At 30.5% G+C, this 21,029-nt stretch overlaps 1 protein-coding gene across 5 annotated transcripts in view; it reads right to left on the bottom strand.

Annotated features, from left to right (window-relative positions):
* The window catches only part of LOC142325538 (uncharacterized), a 344,160-nt gene that overhangs the window by 77,014 nt on the left and 246,117 nt on the right, over positions 1 to 21,029 (bottom strand). Inside the window, exon 1 of one of the 5 annotated variants that reach the window (XM_075367412.1) lies at positions 11,929 to 12,042. The exons of the other annotated variants lie outside the window; for them this stretch is intronic. Coding sequence (XP_075223527.1) covers positions 11,929 to 11,979 — 51 coding nt within the window. The 5' untranslated portion in view covers positions 11,980 to 12,042. Of the gene's footprint in view, positions 1 to 11,928; positions 12,043 to 21,029 lie in introns of those variants that run through there. 5 annotated transcript variants of the gene reach the window in all.

Here is a 21,029-nt window from a genome sequence, read left to right as displayed (position 1 = left end):
TGTAAAAATATCTGGCTTTACTAGGACTTGAACGCTGTAACTCTCGACTTCCAAATCAGCTGATTTGGGAAGACGCGTTAACCACTAGACCAACCCGGTGGGTTCATCAAAATAGGCTGTATTTGAAAATCCTTACCTACCGATTGATCTTTTGTCTATGCGTTAGGGATGATGAGGGAAGCTTAACATCCCATCCAGATTTTTAACATCCCCCTCCCATAGATTTTTGAAAATCGTTTTTCTCTGAATCTATGCATTTTAGCAACACAAAACAAATATTATTGAAAATTTTACCGCTGGTCTTACAAAAAAAAAAAAAAAAAAAAAAATGTGTACAGGTAATCAATTTTATTTCTTGAAAAAAAAATTGGGAAATAATGAAAGAGAAATGTGATTTCGAAATTAGAACTTACATAACCTACGACTGGAATGGAAAATCCATCCGTTACATTCGAAGTTTCGTATTTCATACTTCTTGGTAAAACTAATTGGTTTCATATGTGAATATTATTAACCTGCTTATGAGAGATTCTCTTGTAATTTTAAATAACACAAGGTTTCATAATTTATTAAGAAACATAATGATATCAAGAAGTAAAATAGAACAATTTTTACTAAAGTTCTTTAAATATTATTCAATCTTAAATACTACCAAAAAATGAAATACATATATGAATCGTAATCAACACAAAAATAACCCGAAATCTTGTTCTGCATTTAAGAAACATGTATTTAATAATATCTTCTATTTCGTTTAGTAAATAAAAAATCCCTTTCGACACGCCAGAAGGTGGAAGTAGATTTCACCGGTGCTAAGTAGGAGATAAAAAAGATTTCCACCTTAAAGTTAAGAAAAACTTCAAATTTACTTAATATGACAATGGTTGCATGTGAACAAATTTTCACATGTTTACCATACGACAAACCCCATCTTCTTATAATTCCAGCAACATTTTGGTCATCCCTAGCCGTAATGGTTGGTCATATCAAAAACTGTTTCAGACAAAAGTTTTAGGTGATATTTAGAGGACTAACGACCACTTTAAACCGATTCGATACTGTGCCTATTAAGGGAGGTATGATGCTTTTTTGTCTTCGAAACCCCATTTTTTCCACCCCCTGGGCCAATAAAAAAATTTACTTAGATAAGTTTTAGGTCATTATCCAAAGAATAGTAGGAATTTTAAAGAATTCGATAGTTTACTTAATAAAAAAGTTATAGCGATATTTTGTTTTTTTTCGAAAAAGCCTTCCCATTTCCACTCCCATGATCCGATTTTACCCATTAACAAACTCGACCGAGATTTTGGGTCTTTATATTTTTTTTATCAATTTGAAAGTGACTGGCGCAAAATTACTGCAATTATCGTGTCCACAAGAAAGTTAAATATATATATATATATTTAAACTTTTGAACTGACGGTGGTTTTAGGGTCTGGGGGATGTGAAAGGCGAAGATATTTCGAAATTTTCCAGAAGTCAAATCATGGTACCCATAACAATAGATAGTTTTCTTATGAAATCTACCTAAAAATAAGCAAAAAATAAAAAATTAAAGAAAACGACTGCTGAAAAAAAAATCATTGCTGACAAATATTGTTCTTTTTGTTCTGGTTTGGTTCCGTCGTGATATTGTATTATACTAGCAAATACCCCGTTTGAATTTTGAAAATCGGATGATTGTTAGCAGAAATATTATAAGATCATCCCATTACACTTCCATAAACAGCGCCTCAGGGGCAAACCCTCTGTTATCGGTTGATAGTGATGATCGGTCTAGCCTCGCACGAGGTATTCGTATCACCTCCTCAATCTAGCCTCACGCGCAGTCTCCCACAAGAAACCCCATTTTATTAATAAACAGAAATTTTTTAAATTTATCTAATATTATTTTATTTTATTTAACGTAAATTTAATTCTATTATTTTTTTTAATTATTTACCGGTGCTAAGTAGGGGATAAAAAAGATTTCCACCTTAAGGTGAAGAAAAACTTTAGATTTACTTAATATGACAATGGTTGCATGTGAAAAAAGTTTCACGTGTTTAGCATACGACATACCTCCATCTTCTTATAATACAAAAAAAAATAGAAATAAAAAAATCAATAACAATAAAATCCAAAAATAAAAAAAATAACAAAAAATGAAAACAAAACATATACAACATTTTGGTAATCCCTAGTCGTAACGGTTGGTCATATCAAAAACTGTTTTAGACAAAAGTTTTAGGTGATGTTTAGAGGTCTAACGACCACTTTAAACCGATTCGATACTGTGCCTATTAAGGGAGGTATGATGCTTTTTTTCTTAGAAACCCGATTTTAGCACCGGTTTATTATTTTATTCGAATAACTCAGTTCAAACCCCGCTCACACAGTGATAGAGGCTCACAGTTCACAGTTTATTAATTCAATTCATTAAAGTTTGTGTTCCAACCAGCAAATCTCTACTACTACGTATATACATTTACTTATTTATACAGCCTATTACATTTATATAGCCTTATTCCCGGTAACGCAAAGATTCCAACACGGGGTCATACATCTAAATCGGTTCAGCCGTTGAGTTACTGCGGTGGAACATACAAACATACACTTTAAATACATTACACTCCTTTTTGGGCAGTCGAGTAAAAAGAAATGGTAAAAGGGTTTCTTTTCTTACCTAAGCCAAATATACTGTTACACATCAGTTTGCTAGGCTTACCTGAATAAACATGATATGCAACCGATAACTCTGTCTGTTCCCCACAGGTATTAGAGGATTAAAATAATTAATATCAGAGAGAGAGTGATAAATTGTATCACTAATTCCTTAAAAACTTTACATATATAGAAAAGAGAGGGATACGTATGTACTATAAAACAACAAACTCTACTCCTTTGTGAGGTAAATCAGTGTCATATGAATAGTTTTTCTTTCAAGGAAGAAAAAATATAATAATAATAATAATTATTATTATTATTATAAGTAAAACAGATTGTAGTAACAGGGATAAACAGTACAATAATACTGATTATTTACTAGGAATTCAGCGGTTATAATTTTAGTAAATTAGATTACTACATGTTCCCATAAAATATAGACCAATAAGTATTGTATAAAAATAGGAAAATGCCGACGTTTATCTACGGAAATAAAAATTGTGGTTAGATTACGAACATATATATACGAAAGTAATTTAAGATAAAAATAAATTATTCTCAGCAAAAATTTTAATTACTTAACCGCAGATTCATCACCACTGTAAGAGGAAAATAAATATTTAAATAAAAAAAAGAACCTTTTGTCTACTCCTTTCCCCCACTGTTCCGTTCTTATCTGTCTCATCCTTATTTTAACTAAACGAAAGAAAATTGATTCTATTAATTTTTCGGACGTTAAAATCGTAGCTATTTATGACAAAATCATAATTTAATACGTAACAACTATTATAAATCTGATCATTATTAAGAAAGTGACACTGGAAGAGTTTTCTATAATTTTTTTTAATAAAAAGTCCCTTTCTAAAGAATGTAAGCAAGAAAGACATTTGAAACGATGTATAAATGTTTTCTACGGTATCCACTAGTGATTGCCAAATTTTTTCATCTGTCGTCCCCTTTTCGAACTAATATTTTTACTGCGTTCTTCCCTACAACTTTAATAAAGACTGTCAAATGAGGAAAAATAGTAATCAACCGTTTATTTAAATAATATATATATATATATATATATATATATATATATATATAAAATCATACTTTAATGAAAATACAGAATTCCTTCGTCCCTAAAAATATTGAAAATATTTCTTATTTTGAAATAAATATACTTTATAATTACTTTAAAATAGTTACTAATGAATAATATATAATTTTAACAGAAATATATATGATTCCTTTAGAAGGAAGTTCTCTATTTTATAACTTAGCTTTGCTAGAAACGTAACTATTGCCGACAAGTCTTTGTGCAAGACCCCCTTCCCTAGAGTCCCTAGCGATCTAGAGAGGTAGTAGCGCCCACTTTAGAAAAACTACAGATACATATAAAATAAAACTCATTTTCTTTTAACAGTCTTCAAAAAAAAAGAGGAGATTATCAATTCAAACCGTACGTTTTGTTAGATCTTTCTAATTTGATCTCAGGAAGATCCCAGCGGAATTCCTAAGTGTAATGAACACGATGTTTCGGGATGATTACATTCTCGAATAGTGGAAGAGATCGAGACTTGTCCTCATCAGGAAACCGGAAGTGGAGAATGCTCCAACAGCGTATAGATCTATATGTCTAACCAACAATTTATGCAAATTCTTCGAGAGGATGCTCGATGCACGTTTGCATGAAGACATAGTAACGAAAGGTGGTCGGTCTTACTAACAACCAGTATGGTTTCAGGACGGTCGACAACGGACGCAGTGGGAGAAGTAGTGCGATTTGTGGATAATGCTGCTGCTGGTACGTGGAGGACACGCTAAGTACCAGTAATGGTACTTCTAGACATACATAATACGTTTAATTTGCTGTCATGGGAATCCGCATTGTTCGTGTAGGTAGCGTCACGGCATTTCGTGCAGAAGCCCCAGGTCCGTAAATGCCAGGTTTAGCTTCTTTTCATTCGCTACAGATTTCCACCGGGGTAATGTCCATAGCAGTTGATACTCGCTCTTTCATAAAAAACGAGTAATTAGGAGTCGCTTTTAAAAAGTCGAAATAGAAAAAATTGAATAGTAAATTATTTATTTTCATAACATTTTTTTTAAGACGGTTTGTTTTTCTAATTTTATTTCAGAAAAAAATTAGAATATTTTCTCTTTAAACTAGTACCTTTTGTATTTCGCACAAGTTAAACCATATCGTTAACGCGTATGTTAGTTTGCTGGTTCTTGGATCGGGTATAAACGGTTGTAATTATTTTTGACGAAATTTGCTGGAAGAATTTATAATAATCCTGTTTGAAGTATACGAAATTTTTAATTAAAATATTTACGGCGGTCCATAACCTTGTTTTCTTAAATGAGAATACTTTTATCGAATTTTAATTGTTCAACTATCAAATCAAGACTTACATTAAAAAATAAATAAAATTTAAAAAAACAATTGGGTCAAAAGAATTTTCGTCAATCCTACAGGTATAATAGTTTTTTGTAGTTAACTTTTAGACAAGGCAAACTACAGCAAAAAATAAATAAATAAAACAAAAAACATTTACGTTTGAAAATGAAAGACTATAAACAATTTTTGTCGGTAAACCATTTCGTAATTTTAATTGGCTGTTCACTAATAATACAACTTCTTAACTGTCCTATTAACTCTTTGCCCGATCAGTCACATATACTACCGTCAATTGAACCCCAACCTCCAAATGCCGCAAATCTCAATCCGCGTAAAAGTAATAAAAACTATACATCCTCAATAAACATTCGTACTATGGTGATAAAATATGATGTTTAAAGAAATTACTAACTTCGGAGCCTACAAAAATAAATAATAATCATAATCTATTAATGACAAACGCAACCAAATTTATTAAATATAATATTTAAAAAAATTACACAATCGTTTTCATTGTTAGTAATTCATTCAAACATCAGCTGAAGCTATTGCGCGGGCAGTTTTATGAATTATTATAACGATATTTAGAACGCGGTTAAAAAAAATATTTAATTTTAAATCTGTTTTATTTGGGTTGTTCACAGGATTAGGGATAGGCTATACAGCACAGTGCAATTCTTCATTTCAAAAACCAGATAAACTCTGCTTTGTTCAAGTCGTCCCATTCTCTATCTAAACCTTGCAGTAGATCTTACGCTGCGTAATGGGTGGCACCGGTCTGGGTCGGTTCTCTCGTTGAATACGATAACATAGGGTGGCCATGCCGAAGCCTAGGGTGAACTCTAAAAGAGGTTTGGCCCCACCGACAAAATCCGTTGCTCTCGGCAACCACTATCAAAACGGAGAAGGTTTATTCACAAATCTTTAGACGGGAATGCTGAGGGCATACTGGAATTCGATCGCAGTCGGGAATGTAGGTAGAATCGGTCGGCTTGCCAATAAAGGACGCGTAATCGCAGTTAACGGCAGTAGATGATTGCGGTGATGCAGATAAGATTGTGGGTTAAAGGGAAAGGCAAACAGCCGTGTATAAAGGAGAACTAGGTGCAGACTCATTTGTTCTTTGTTTGTCGTATTGTTCAATCCTTAAGCGGAAATAATCTATGGATCGTGCTTCTAAGAGCAAATATTTTATATGAAGTCAATATATTATCAGGTTATCCGCCCTAAGGCAGATCCCTCACATCATGTCCATTTTTAATCGTCTTATCTTTTCAGCTTACTTTTAATCTCCGTTCAGATGGTCGATAATCTTTAATCGTTTCCAGTCTCTTTTTTATACCTTCTAACATATATTTTTTTTACGTTTTTATTCTGTATGCTGACACCGTATTGAATCTGTGCGAATTCAAATATTTTATTTTTTTATAAATTAATATTCATTCAAAATTATATGCGGACAAATTTGCTGACTTTAATAAGAAAACCACTAGTGGAATAGACAAAGCATAATTTTCCTCGCTATGTTTTAATTTATTTACAATGCGATAGACAGTTTCACTTACTTGATTAAAGTAAAGTGCTTGTTAATACGATACCACTTATGTGTATTTAAAGTACCAAAAAAAATAATAATTTTCACATACAATACAAAGTAAAAAAAGGAAACTGTATTATTAATTTGCCTGATTCTGAATCTAGGTTAAACAATTTATGAAATTATTGAAACAGTATTTTACAGAAATATAAAAATAGTAGGGAATGTGCTTTATTTAATTAAAATTATAATAAATAAATTAAAAAGAAGTTGCAATGCAACAAACACAAAAGGCAATAAATAAAAAAAAAACTCATAAAATTAATTCAGCAAATGACGTAAATTGATAAAAAAAAGCTGTTTACTAGTATGCTAAACACACGTGTAAAGTTTCTAAAAGAAAAAAAATTATATTTAAAATTAAACGTAGGCGAATGTAACTAACTTTATACTTGTCATCATACTTATCTTTGCCAAGAGGTTTGAAGTTTATTAAAACGCTTCATAGTAGCTCGGAAAAATGTGTGGAATTTTTAATTTATTCCCTTATTGTTAGAACGTTATTACGGTTTATATTATCCGAAGAAAACGTTTTCTGTCGCGCTTGTTTCACTAATTTAAATAAGGACTCGCCTTAAAATAACTGCCTAGATTCAATTTTAATTTTAAATATTACAATAAATTATATAAAAAAATGTTTTATCACAAAAAAAATGAAGTTTAGTGCATTGTATTGGAATATTATATTGTTTTTCCTTAAGCTTAAAAAAGGCAAATAAATATAACATTATTATAGATGAAAAGTTGAAAAATAATGTAGAGCATCTTTATCGAATGCTACTCAGAGGTATTTAGTGAAAATTTATCACCCGTTGCATTTTTTAAAAAAAAATATAAATTTCTAAAAATGTTATAACGCAGGCTGTAAAAAAAATTAAAATGATTTGTCTTAGTATACCTTCAGGAAACTGAGACAAGTCTGGGAAATAATCAAAAACACATGAATTTATGAAAGAAGGCAATCCGTTTCGAAAATGAAGAAAAGGATGATCGACGTATTTATCAGCAAAAAAAAAAAAAAATTAGGAAAACACAGCAGCTCTTGGTGGAGTTTCTAGGTCTCGAGTTCGAGTGAGAAAGAAGAAAAATGTACTATCAAAAAAATTAGTCAAAAATGCGTTTGATGCTTTCTCGATATTTAGTACTTTAAAAAGATTTATTAAAAAACGTGTAAAACCTACCACAGGATGTATAAAGTATTTAGTGAGAAGAAGGGTAAATTAATTTTATAAAGTACATAAACGACGACAGACAGTAAAAATTGTAATCAACTCTTAAGAATTCGATAATTCTCTGGAAGTTAAAACGAATGTAAGAAGGGTAAATTTAAACTGTGGGGGGGGGGGGAACTGCAAACAACAGGAAACCACTTATTGAGAAAAAAGTATAAAATTCAAACGAATAAAATAGTTAACCTCAATTAAAAGATTTATCCTCTTTTAAAAATTAAAAGACCGTTAGTATAGAATGATGAGTCATATGTTTTACCTATACACTCCTCCAATAAGTCCTTTTCTTTTTCCTGTTTAGCCTCCGGTAACTACCGTTTAGATAATTCTTCAGAGGATGAATGAGGATGATATGTATGAGTGTAAATGAAGTTCGACCATTCCTGAGATGTGTGGTTAATTGAAACCCAACCACCAAAGAACACCGGTATCCACGATCTAGTATTCAAGTCCGTGTAAAAATAACTGGCTTTACTAGGACTTGAACGCTGTAACTCTCGACTTCCAAATCAGCTGATTTGGGAAGACGCGTTAATCACTAGACCAACCCGGTGGGTTTCCTCCAATAAGTCCTATGATGACTCTATCCGTGATGACACTACATGCAGTATAAAAATTTCAATTTTGAGAGTCAATAAAAGAAAACCTAATACCAAATATACAAAAAAAAAAAAAAAAAAAAATACCTTTCGGCACGTTGGAAAGCGGATAGATTTCGCCGGTGCTAAATAGGAGATAGATTTCCACCTTAAAGTTAAGAAAAACTTCAAATTTACTCAGTACAATAATGGTTGCATATGAAAGAAAAATTCACATGTTTAATATATGACAAGCCCTCTTGTATTCTACTCTGTATTATACTCTTCAGTATTAGATATGATGTCATAATATGTGACTATAATATGATTTAATTCTTTGTTTAGTATTGTTTATTTGTAGCTTACAAATTTTGTTAACAAAGTTAAAAAATAAAAAATGAGCTAACAAAATAAAATATAGGAGCTTAAATTGTTAATTATAAGTTGAAAAATGGAAAAAAGTCCTTTAATTAAAATGTAAAATTTTTTCAAAAATGGTCAATGATAGAAATCTGAGTTATATTGGTTTTCAGCATCAAAAAACAGATTAAAATCATGTATAGCATGTTAGTAAAACAAAAATTATGTTTATCAGTGTTAACGAAAGAAGCATTACACTAAAAATATAAATAAATTAAAAAATCTGATGTCGGCACCACATAACTTCCTTGTACGTCTATTGAATTACATATACACATTTAAAAAAAAATAAAAAGTACTTATAATTTTATTTCATTAATAACGCCTGATATTACTTCATATATATATATATTTTTTTTTTTTTTTTTTTTTTTTATTGTTATTATTGAATAATTATTTATCTTAAACATTATTTTACAATTGGAGATTAATAATTATTAATAAATCAATATATTTAAATAAAAAAAGGAGGTGAATTCGATTCGAAAACCGATGTACCTTTTCCTGTTAGATCCAATATTTCATTAATTCAAACTTTATTTGGTTATAACTCTGGATCCATTGAAAATAAGTACCACATGATATATCGTTAAAAAGCTCTCAATGAGCGCTTATTACCGCAGTTAACTAAAAGTCCACAATGCAAATTATTTTGGATTTTGAGCTTTTTTGGACACTTTTGGTCCAGACGATTCAACCAAAAGGGGAGGTACACAACTATATGTTACAACAGTCGTAAATCTAAAATTTCAACATTGTACGGCTAATCGTTTTTGAATTATGCGAAATACGTGCGTACAGAGTCACGCCGATACTAGTCAAAATGGATTCAGGGCTGACAAAATGGATATTTCCGTTGAAATATGAAAACCGAAATTTTTCGTGATCACAACACTTCCTTTACTTAGGTACATAAAAGTAAAAACTTTAATGAAAAACAAATTTAATTAAAATTTCAGAAAAAAGTAAAACTACAGTAATAAAATTTAGAAAAAAATCTGATGTTGACACCACATGACTTCCTTGTACGCCTATTAAATTACATATAGACATTTTTTTCTGCACTTCATTTAAACTTATTTCATTTGAAAGTGAGGTATGATCCTCAAATTCTTTAATAAAGTGGACAATTACACAATTGCTAAAATATTAGTTAACATCAAATATTTATGCAATTATTAATTCAACAATCTTACCTGAAATATTAGCATAGATTAAAAGTCCCTTTATTACTCTTTAAATAAATGTATGTCTTATTTCTATCTAATACTATGTTTTTTTAAAAATTATTATGATATAACTATCAACAAAATGAAAACAAAAACGAATAATCAGATGTTCACCAAATCTGATGTGGACACCACATGACTTACTTGTACGCCTATCAGATTAAACATACACATTTTTTTAAAATGAAAAGTATATAAAATTTTATTTCATTAATAACCACTGATTTATTTTTCTTATTTTTTTTATTGTTATTATTGAATTTTTTTTTGGAATCAGAGGTTTATAATTATCAATAAATCAATATATTTAAATTAAAAAAAAAAAAAAGTTAAAAAAAAGGAGATTAAATCTGATTCAAACCGATGTGCATTTTAAGTTACATACACACATTTTTTTTTAAAATGAAAAGTACATCAAATTTTATTTCATTAATAATTCTGAAATTTTTTCAATTTTTGTTTTTATTGTTATGAATGAATTATTATGTATTGTAAAACTTTTTTTACAATAAGAGGTTAATAATTATTACTAAATCAATATATGTATATTCAGAAAAAAAAGAGATGAAGTCTGATTCGAACCGATGTGACTTCCCCTTATAAGATCCAAAAATATTTCATTAATTAAAATTTTATTTGGCTATAACTCTGGAACCAATGAAAATAAGTACCACTTATATATCTTTGAAAAGCTCTCAATGAGGACTTATTACTGCAGTTAAGAAAAAGTCCAAAATCTAATTTTTTGGGGGATTTTGGGCAATTTGGTCCAATCAATTGCAATGAAAAGGGGAGTTGCACAACTTGATGTTATAACAGTCCTAAATCCAAACTTTTAACACCCTACAGCTAATCGTTTTTTAGCTGTACGTTCATACGTACGTACAGACGTCACGCCGAAACTAGTCAAAATGGATGCAGGAACGGTCAAAATGGATATTTCCGTTGAAATCTGAAAACCGAAATTTTTCGCGATCACTATACTTCCTTTTCTTTGTAAAACGAACTAAAAAGCTGGCACTATCATACTTTCCTGGCAATGGTTGTTTATTCTTATGTAGTGGAAAAATAATGATACGTAAAAAAATTTTAAAATATTCAAAAAATCAATGATGATAATAATAGTTATACGTAATTCAAAAAAATGATTTTTGGGGAAAGTAGAAAATTTGCGAGCAATTTTTTTTTTGAATGGTAAGATGATCCCACCGAGCTGGTTTAATGATTAACTCGTCGTCGCAAATCAGTTGTTTCATAGCTGATTTTCGAAGTCAAAGTTTTTGAGGTTCGAATCTTAGTAAAATTAACTTTGAGTATAAAACTAATAAGTTGGGGTTCAATTAACCAGACATCTCATGAATGGTCGGCTTGAGTCTGCAAAAGACTACACCTAATTTAAATGTCATACATATCATCCTCATCTCATTGGCCCCTTACGGGAGGGGGTTGCTTATTGTTCACTAGTTGAACAGATTGCGACGTCCGCATTATGAGAAAAGAAAACTGTAAGATAAACATGTACGATGGTTTATTTTTGAGAGAATTACCCCAAACAATCTATCTATTCCACCCAGGAGATATCGATCCCAAACGTTGGTCTCGTTTCCCAATAGCAATCGGTGACGCGACATATAGTTGCACAAATATTACAGGATTAGAAAAAGTATTTTATTACGATATCTAATGAAGTTCTTTCTTAGAATTTTCTTATATCTTATCAAATGACATCAAAATTAAATCGATTAAAAAGAGTACTACTATTAAATCATAATTTTCCTGAATTAACATAAAACTCCTATCCTTAGAAAAAAAAAAAATATAATACTAGTTTGTGACTTACCGTCGTTACTTTCATATTAATAAATTCCTTTTTACTTGAAAATGATATCATTGATTATAATTATTGTAAGTGTACTCTATGAAAGCGATACAATAGGACCAACTTCCTCGTTGAGTTTAATAATATTAAAGCTGTGGAAAATTCATAATTTATATTATTCATGTGAAGAGATAAAAATCAATATGGCGAACGAAACGAAGGCGTGGCTTAGTAATCAATATCGTTACCCAACGCTTGATACTTATATCAGATGGCTTGATAGTTTCTGTATTTCACATACAACGGATCAATTATAGGGTTGTAGATAAGTGCCACACGCTTTAAGGAAAACTCTCCAATTAACATTTTTTTGTGTTGATAATAAAAATAACAAAACATTAATTTTTAATTAATTTATTTATTTTAGATTATTTATAATTTTTCTTACTTTATTATCAATTACTACACATTATGTATATATAAGAAGCTCCATATTAATTTACCAGCTCCTGTGTCCTCTATTGATACTCGCAACTGTTGATTCCGCTAAACGAAGCGAAGCACGTTTAGTCACAACTCAACAACTGACGTCTGTTGTTTATTACTGAGCAACGCCCAATGAACCCGCAGGTCAATCAATCTAATGCCGAAAAAATAATTCTAAAGCATACTTTTTTCTTTTTACTGTTTATCCTCCGGAAATTACCGTTCAAGTTACCGGATATTACCGTTCAGAGGATGATGATATGTATGAGTGTAAATGAAGTGTAGTCTTGTACAGTCTTAGTTCGACCATTACTGAGATGTGTGGTTAATTGAAACTCAACCACAAAAGAACACGATCTAGTATTCAAATCCGTGGAAATATAACTGAATTTACTAGGACTTGAACGCTGGAACTCTCTACCTCCAAATTAGCTGATTTGGGAAGACGCGTTCACCACTAGACCAACCCGGTGGGTTTTTTTAGTCGGGAATTACCGATCTCCGGTAATTACCGTTCAGGTATTACTTCAGAGGATGAAATGTATGAGTGTAATATTGTGCAGTTTCAGTTCGACCATTCCTGAGATGTATGGTTAATTGAAACCCAACCACCAAAGAACACCGGTATTCACTATCTAGTATTCAAATCCGTGTAAAAATAACTGGCTTTACTAGGACTTGAACGCTGGAACTCTCGACTTCTAAATCAGCTGATTTGGGAAGACGCGTTAACCACTAAAAAAAAGCATACTGCACAGCGACTTTCCGAACCCTGTATAACACATCATTTTTTTTTTTTTTTTGTATTTCTAATAGATTATAAAGACAATAGGGTTGATATATAAAGAAACATTTGTTATTTATAATCAGTAAAGAATTAGTATTCTATGATAGGAGAAAATGAAAAAAAAAACTCTGCAGTGAATTGCATAACTTACCCAGCAATGCCGGTCAAGTTATAGCAATTCAGTGACAGTTTGAAATAAGTTAAAAAGAAAAAAATATTTTTTTAATTAATTTTGGAGCTCTCATAGTCAAGGGGAACATTCGGGTAAAATTAATTTTTAAGAAAATAATTTATAAGTAGTGACAATAAATTTAAAAAAAAACTATTTAAAATTATTTAAAAAATACAAAGATACTGCTGTAACTCTTGGTAAATAAAGCTGTAATTTTGTAAGAAGGATGTGAAGATTTTTCGCTAATTTTTTTAAAAAATACTAAAGCGCAAGGGTTATAAAAAAATTAAATGTTTTAAATTTTTAATGCAATGGGTAACTTGCGAGATAAATTTAAATTTAAAGTACATTCTAAAAAATAAAGAAATATTTTTTGTTACCATAGACCAGTGGGGTGAGATCGACAAAAAAGTTTATGAAACCCAATCGATGTAGAAAATATTGATGAAAAAAACTCCCATTAACTCCTTTTCTACATCATGATGTAGCTAAAAAAAGAAAAATGTATAAAGTCATTTTTTTTGAGAGGGGTGAATATTAAATAAGAGTTCTGGTAATTTGTGATCTTGATAAAAAAAATTCAACTTTTGTAAGAAAAGTTTGTTTCTAAAGTACTCCGGTAAAAACTTTAAATTTTATTTCGGCCAAAACAGTTCCACCTCTTTTTCTAATTTTTTCAAAGCTTTAATATAGTTTTTCTCCCCGAAGATCCCCGAAAACCTGTCTACCAAGTTTGAAGGAAATCGGTCAACAGGATCTAGGGTTATAAAACTAAATACAATTCAAGTACATATGCACAAACGTCCGTCTGACAAAAATATATTTTATTTTTACTTGGGAGCGTTGGAATAAAATGTTTTTTCGTAGATTATTTATAATTTACTCACATCTATTTTTCTTTTTTGTTTAATTTATTTTAATGTCTCCTTTTTTAAGTCACAAAACTTAAGAAAAGATCAACTTTTTAGTTTTTTAACCAATCTTTATACTTTCTCGTTATTGCTGTAGCAGCATAAATTGCTACAGACGGAAAAGTAATAGAAAGGAGGTTTAATTATAAGAAAAGAGTAAGACGATTTTGTGGTCCGTTGACATTGGTTTTTAATTTATACACAGGAAAAATTTAGAAGTGGTGTAAAAAATCCGAAAGAGAAGGTAAATGTGAGACTATTCGTAAATTTAATTTCTCTTTTCGAAGTCTAAATTTCATTTAAAAAAAAATATACAAATAACAATAAAGTGAAATGTAATAGAACGGTTGATAATAAGGGATAAATATTATGATAGAAAAACCAATGTAACAGAAATTTCATAATTCTGTTATTTATGAAAATATCAAAGTTAATCTGGTACAATAAGTAATAGCTTTCTTGAAAAAGAGAAGTCTACTTATATTTAATAAGGATTACGGAATCGGAAACAAATTTTTAAGTATTTGAGGGTAAAGTTTAACGCTTAAAGATAACGAAACAGGATAAAAAAACCAAAAACACTTTTAACTGTTTCAGAAAATCAGAGTAAGGGAAACTAGAAGCGTTTGAAATGCGGTATTACCTCTTGATAATATCGGTTCTGTTTAAAGTCGTTTCCGTTTTACGAAGTAAGATTCAATTATGTACAACAAATTGTGCAATATTATAAGCGGAAAAAAATAATAATTGAAAAGTTTCCTCTTAAGTTTTAGGAACGTTGAAGAGAATATTTTTAGTCTAATTTAGCTGAAATTTACGATTAAAACTATCTGAAAATATTCAGTCAAACATATAAAGTGCCCCTTATCTTGTAGAACAGACAGATGAAATTTCAAAACCGAGTCGTGTCTGGTGTTTCGATCAGACTATGAATTTTAGCCTCTGACTTGTTCCTTGTTGAATTTAAATAGTATATATAACGTCTAATCGGTACGATAGGTTTGTACAGAGTGATTTAAAGAAACGGGAAATTTTTAAAGTTGTGTTGGTAAAATAGACGGAGCATACAGGAAAGTTAAGGAAAATTTTGGGGTACATAAATTAAAATCTAATAATGTGTTAAACAAAGATGTTACACCGATTAATAATACGAAAGGTAAAGTCGATAGGTGGGTGGAATATATTGAAGAGTTATACGGAGGAAATTAATTAGAAAATATTGTTATAGAGGAAGAAGAGGAAGTTGAAGAGGATGAAATGGGAGAAACAATACTGAGATCTGAATTTAAGAGAGCATTAAAAGATCTGAATGGCAGAAAGGCTCCTGGAATAGACGGAAACCTGTAGAATTACTGCGCAGTGCAGGTGAGGAAGCGATTGATAGATTATACAAACTGGTGTGTAATATTTATGAAAAAGGGGAAGTTCCGTCAGACTTAAAAAAAGGTGTTATAGTCCTGATACCAAAGAAAGCAGGAGCAGATAAATGTGAAGAATACAGAACAATTAGCTTAACTAGCCATGCATCAAAAATCTTAACTAGAATTCTATACAGAAGAATGGAGAGGAGAGTGGAAGAAGTGTTAGGAGAAGACCAGTTTGGTTTCAGGAAAAGTATAGGGACAAGGGAAGCAATTTTAGGCCTCAGATTAATAGTAGAAGGAAGATTAAAGAAAATAAACCAACATACTTGGCATTTATAGATCAACAAAAGGCATTCGATAACGTAGACTGGAATAAAATGTTCAGCATTTAAAAAACATTAGGGTTCAAATACGGAGATAGAAGAACAATTGCTAACATTTACAGGAACCAAACAGCAACAGTAATAATTGAAGAACATAAGAAAGAAGACGTAATAAGAAAGGGAGTCCGACAAGGATGTTCCCTATTCCCGTTACTTTTTAATCTTTACATGGAACTAGCACTTAATGATGCTAAAGAACAATTTTTACTTGGCATTTATAGATCTAAAAAAGGCATTCGATAACGTAGACTGGAATAAAATGTTCAGCATTTAAAAAAAATTAGGGTTCAAATACAGAGATAGAAGAACAATTGCTAACATGTACAGGAACTAAACAGCAACAGTAACAATTGAAGAACATAAGAAAGAAGCCGTAATAAGAAAGGGAGTCCGACAAGGATGTTCCCTATCTCCGTTACATTTTAATCTTTACATGGAACTAGCAGTTAATGATGTTAAAGAACAATTTAAATTCCGAGTAACAGTACAAGGTGAAAAGATAAAGATGCTACGATCTGCTGATGATATAATTCTAGCCGAGAGTAAAAAGGATTTAGAAGAAACAATGAACGGCATGGATGAAGTCCTACGCAAGAACTATCGCATGAAAATAAACAAAAACAAAACAAAAGTAATGAAATGTAGTACAAATAACAAAGATGGACCACTGAACGTTAAAATATTAAGAAAAAAGATTATGGAGGTAGAAGAATTTTGTTATCTGGGAATTAGAATTACTAAAGATGAACGAAGCAGGAGAGATATAAACTGCCAAATAGCACAGGCGAAACGAGCCTTCAGTCAGAAATATAATTTGTTTACATCAAAAATTAATTTAAATGTCAGGAAAAGATTTTTGAAAGTATATGTTTGGAGTGTCGCTTTATATGGAAGTGAAACTTGGACAATCGGAGTATCTGAAAAGAAAAGATTAGAAGCGTTTGAAATGCGGTGCTATAGGAGAATGTTAAAAATCAGATGGGTGGATAAAGTGACAAATGAAGAGGTGTTTTTCTGCAAATAGATGAAGAAAGAAGCGTTTGGAAAAATGAAGAGACAGACTTATAGGACACAAATTAAGGCATCCTGGAATAGTCCCTTTAATATTGCAGGGACAGGTAGAAGGAAAAAATTGTGTAGGCAGGCCACGTTTGGAATATGTAAAACTAATTGTTAGGGATGTAGGATAACGGGGTATGCCGAAATGAAACGACTAACACTAGATAGGGAATCTTGGAGAGTTGCATCAAACCAGTCAAATGACTGAAGACAAAAAAAAAGAAATAAAGAAAAATAAAATAAAGAAAAAAATAAATAATCTGAAAATAATAACGAGACTACTTTCAACATTTGATCCAACAACGAACACTATAAAAATAAACGAAATAATTAATTATATTAACACCCATAACCATTATAACCAAATTATCTAAATAAAATATTAATGATGAAATGTAACAATAAAAGTACCAGAATCCACCGGGTTGGTCTAGTGGTAAACTAGTCGTCGTAAATCAGCTGATTTCGAAATCAAAGTTTTCAGGTTCCAATCCTCAAAAAGGTTTATTCGAATTTAAATACTAGATCGTAGATACCGGTGTTCTTTGCTGGTTGGGTTTCAATAATTAACCGCACGACTCAGGAGTAATCGAGCTGAGTTTGTTCAAGACTACAAATTTACCGGTACAGTTACATTACACTGATAAATCGCTAATGACTTTAATTGTTGATGCGACTATAAATAAAAGTATTAAAAAAAACACGGGAAAAAATTAACCTCAGTATTTAAATCGATAACGCCTCATAAAGAAATCTTAATTCTATCAATAACAGTTTTTATATTCATTATAATAAGAAACACAATAGGATTATTTCCATACGTATTTACTATAACAAGACACCTATCAATTTCAATTGCATTACCAACATGAATAATAATTACAATTTATGAACACACTTCACAAATGAAATATTTAAACACCTTTTACCAAAGGGAACGCCCGTAATAATTATACCAGTAATAATCGTAATTGACACAGCAGGAAATATCATTCGACCAATTTCATTATCATTTGGGACTAACAGACAACATAATTGTAGGGAAAAAACAACCTTTTGAAACAATTGGAAAACTACCATTCTGATGGTTTTTCTTTGTTTTTTATGGAATTGTTAAGTTTTTTTTGTTTATGTTTTCACATTTTTGTGGAAAAATATTTATTTTTAATTATATGATACATGGTAATTTTTTAAAATTTTTTAAATAGGTAAATAAATAAATACAAAAAATTGATTAGTTTTATATTTTTTTAAGGACAATGAAAGTTGAACGGTGAGACTATTGTTTCGTGTTCTTGAAAGATGACATTTTTTCCATTTTGGAGAACCCAACATTAAACTGGAAATATAGGATCCGGCATATAAATCTGACGAAAATTGATTTAATGAATAATTAATTAATTAATACATTTAAATTTTAATTTTTTAATTAAAATTTTAATTTTAATTTAATTAAATAAATTTTGATTCATAATGATCATATAAATCATCAGGTTTATATGCCGGACCCTGTACAAAGTTACAGCCATAATTCTAAATAAACAAAGTTGTAATTTCTAGAAAAGGGGGTGCACTTTTCTGGTTATTTTTTTTTCAAGAAATACTAAAAAGTAAGGGCTATCATAGAATTAAGATTTTTACTTTTTAAATACAATGAGTAACTTGCGAGACGGATTTAAAATTGAAATAAAATTTAAAAATAATCTTTATTTAAATTAAAAAAATATTTTTTGTTACGATAGATTATTGGAGTTGATTGAGCAAAATATTTTTATAGTGGTTTAGAAGGACTACTGACTAATAAAGGCAAATACTCCCGTTAAGTCTTTTTCTGAAGCAAGATATATATAGTAAAACAAGAAGACATAAAATTAAAAATTTTAAAAAACCCACGACCAAAAAATATTAAGTAAAAATATATTGTAACTAATATGTCATTTAACCAGTGCAAATTATTTAATAATCCACACAATAATGTAGTCTCGCTGGAGTTAGAAAGAATAAGAAACATTCAAAAGCCGTTTTGAAGAAATATATTTCCTGTAGCGCTTCCTGGCCGCTTTTAACCGTAAAACTAATCTAAGAACCGACTCTGAGGTGATGAGACCTATATAATATAATATCTATGAAATGCAGAAAACCGCATCAAAATCTGTCCAGCCGTTTTACAGAAACACATCTACTGCAGCGCCCCCTGGTATAACCGTAAAACTAATCTATCCGTTCGGTCGTGGATAAAAACAAAAATATGTAGTCATTTTTCTAGGTAGGGGAATGAATATTAAATATTTTCTTTTGTAATTTCTGATCTTGTTAAAAATTGTCAACTTTTTACTTCCTTGTACAAAGTAAAGGAAGTAATGTGATCGCGAAAAATCTTGGTTTTCAGATTTCATTGGAAACATCCATTTTGACTATCCCTAAATCCGCTTTGACTAGTTTTGGCGTAACGTCTGTACTATACGTATGAACGTATCTCGCATAATTCAAAAACGATTAGCCGTAGGATGTTAAAATTTTGGACTTAGGACTGTTGTAACAATTAGTTGTGCACCTCCCCTTTTCACTGCAATCGACTGAACCAAAAAAGACCAAAATCCCCAAAATTGATGTCCAAAATGGATTTTGGACTTTTTCTTAACTGTAGTAATAAGCCCTGATTGAGAGTTTTTCAACAATATATAATAAATGGTACTTATTTTCCAGAGTTATAGCAAAATACAATTTTACTTAATGAAATATTTGGATCTTACCAGGGGAAGGCACATCCGAGTCGAATCCGACTTCATTTCCTTTTTTTAACTTTTTTTTTAAATTTAAATATATTGATTTATTATTACCTCTGACTACTACTATTATTAACTACTATCTGATTACTATTTATAACCTCTGAATGTAAACAAAAAATGCAATAAATAATAACTCAATAATAACAATAAAAAAAGAAAAAATATCAGAAGTTATTAGTGAAATAAAATTTTATGTACTTTTCATTAAAAAAAAATGTGTTTCTGTAATCTAATAAGCGTACTGTAATCTAATAAGCAATATATTTTTTTGCCGAGAAGAAAATCGGTTGACCGATTTTCTTTTAACTTGATAGATAGTACTTTCTTAAGACAAAATACATTGATATGGCCAATAAATACATAAGGCCAACGTAGATAAACCTTTCTTTTTCCTGTTTAGCCTCCGGTAACTACCGTTTAGATAATACTTCAAAGGATGAATGAGGAAGATATGTATGTGTAAATGAAGTGTAGTCTTGTACATTCTCAGTTCGACCATTCCTGAAATGTGTGGTTAATTGAAACCCAACCACCAAAGAACACCGGTATCCACGATGTAGAATTCAAATCCGTGTAAAAATAAACTGGCTTTATTAGGAGTTGAACGCTGGAACTCTCTACTTCCAAATCAGCTGATTTGGGAAGACGCGTTCACCACTAGACCTACCCGGTGGGTTAACGTAGATATACTCGGCCCAGGCAATGTACGAGCTTGTGACGTCAGAGCAGACTGCGTATTACTACTCGGCCTGAAAACATCAACTCTGCGTATCGAATCAAAGTTATTACTCATATGCTATCTAAGTTATTATATTTTATGCGGTAATAACTATCATATTTACATTTACCAATTATAAACATAATGAAATTCTTTTATAACCTTTATTTATACTAAATTATTAATTTTTAATAATAAACAAAAGCTTACTTGAATTTTCTTCATGCATCTAATTCAAACTTGTAGCAAGTTCACCATCCCCGCTAAACGAATCCTTTCACTTTCATTTTAATTTTTACTCTCATAGTCTACACGTATAACATAACGTTCTGTCATTTCATGTACCAATGGTTCCAGTTTTTCATACTCTTTTTCAATATTGTTTTTACTTTTTCACTATACGGTTTCCAGTCATCTTCATTCTTGGAATTAATTTTCTCCGTGGTTAATTTT

The sequence above is a fragment of the Lycorma delicatula genome, chromosome 5, assembly GCF_047948215.1.
Source record: "Lycorma delicatula isolate Av1 chromosome 5, ASM4794821v1, whole genome shotgun sequence".
Lineage (NCBI taxonomy): Eukaryota > Metazoa > Arthropoda > Insecta > Hemiptera > Fulgoridae > Lycorma > Lycorma delicatula.
This window is presented reverse-complemented; position numbering and strand designations above follow the sequence as displayed.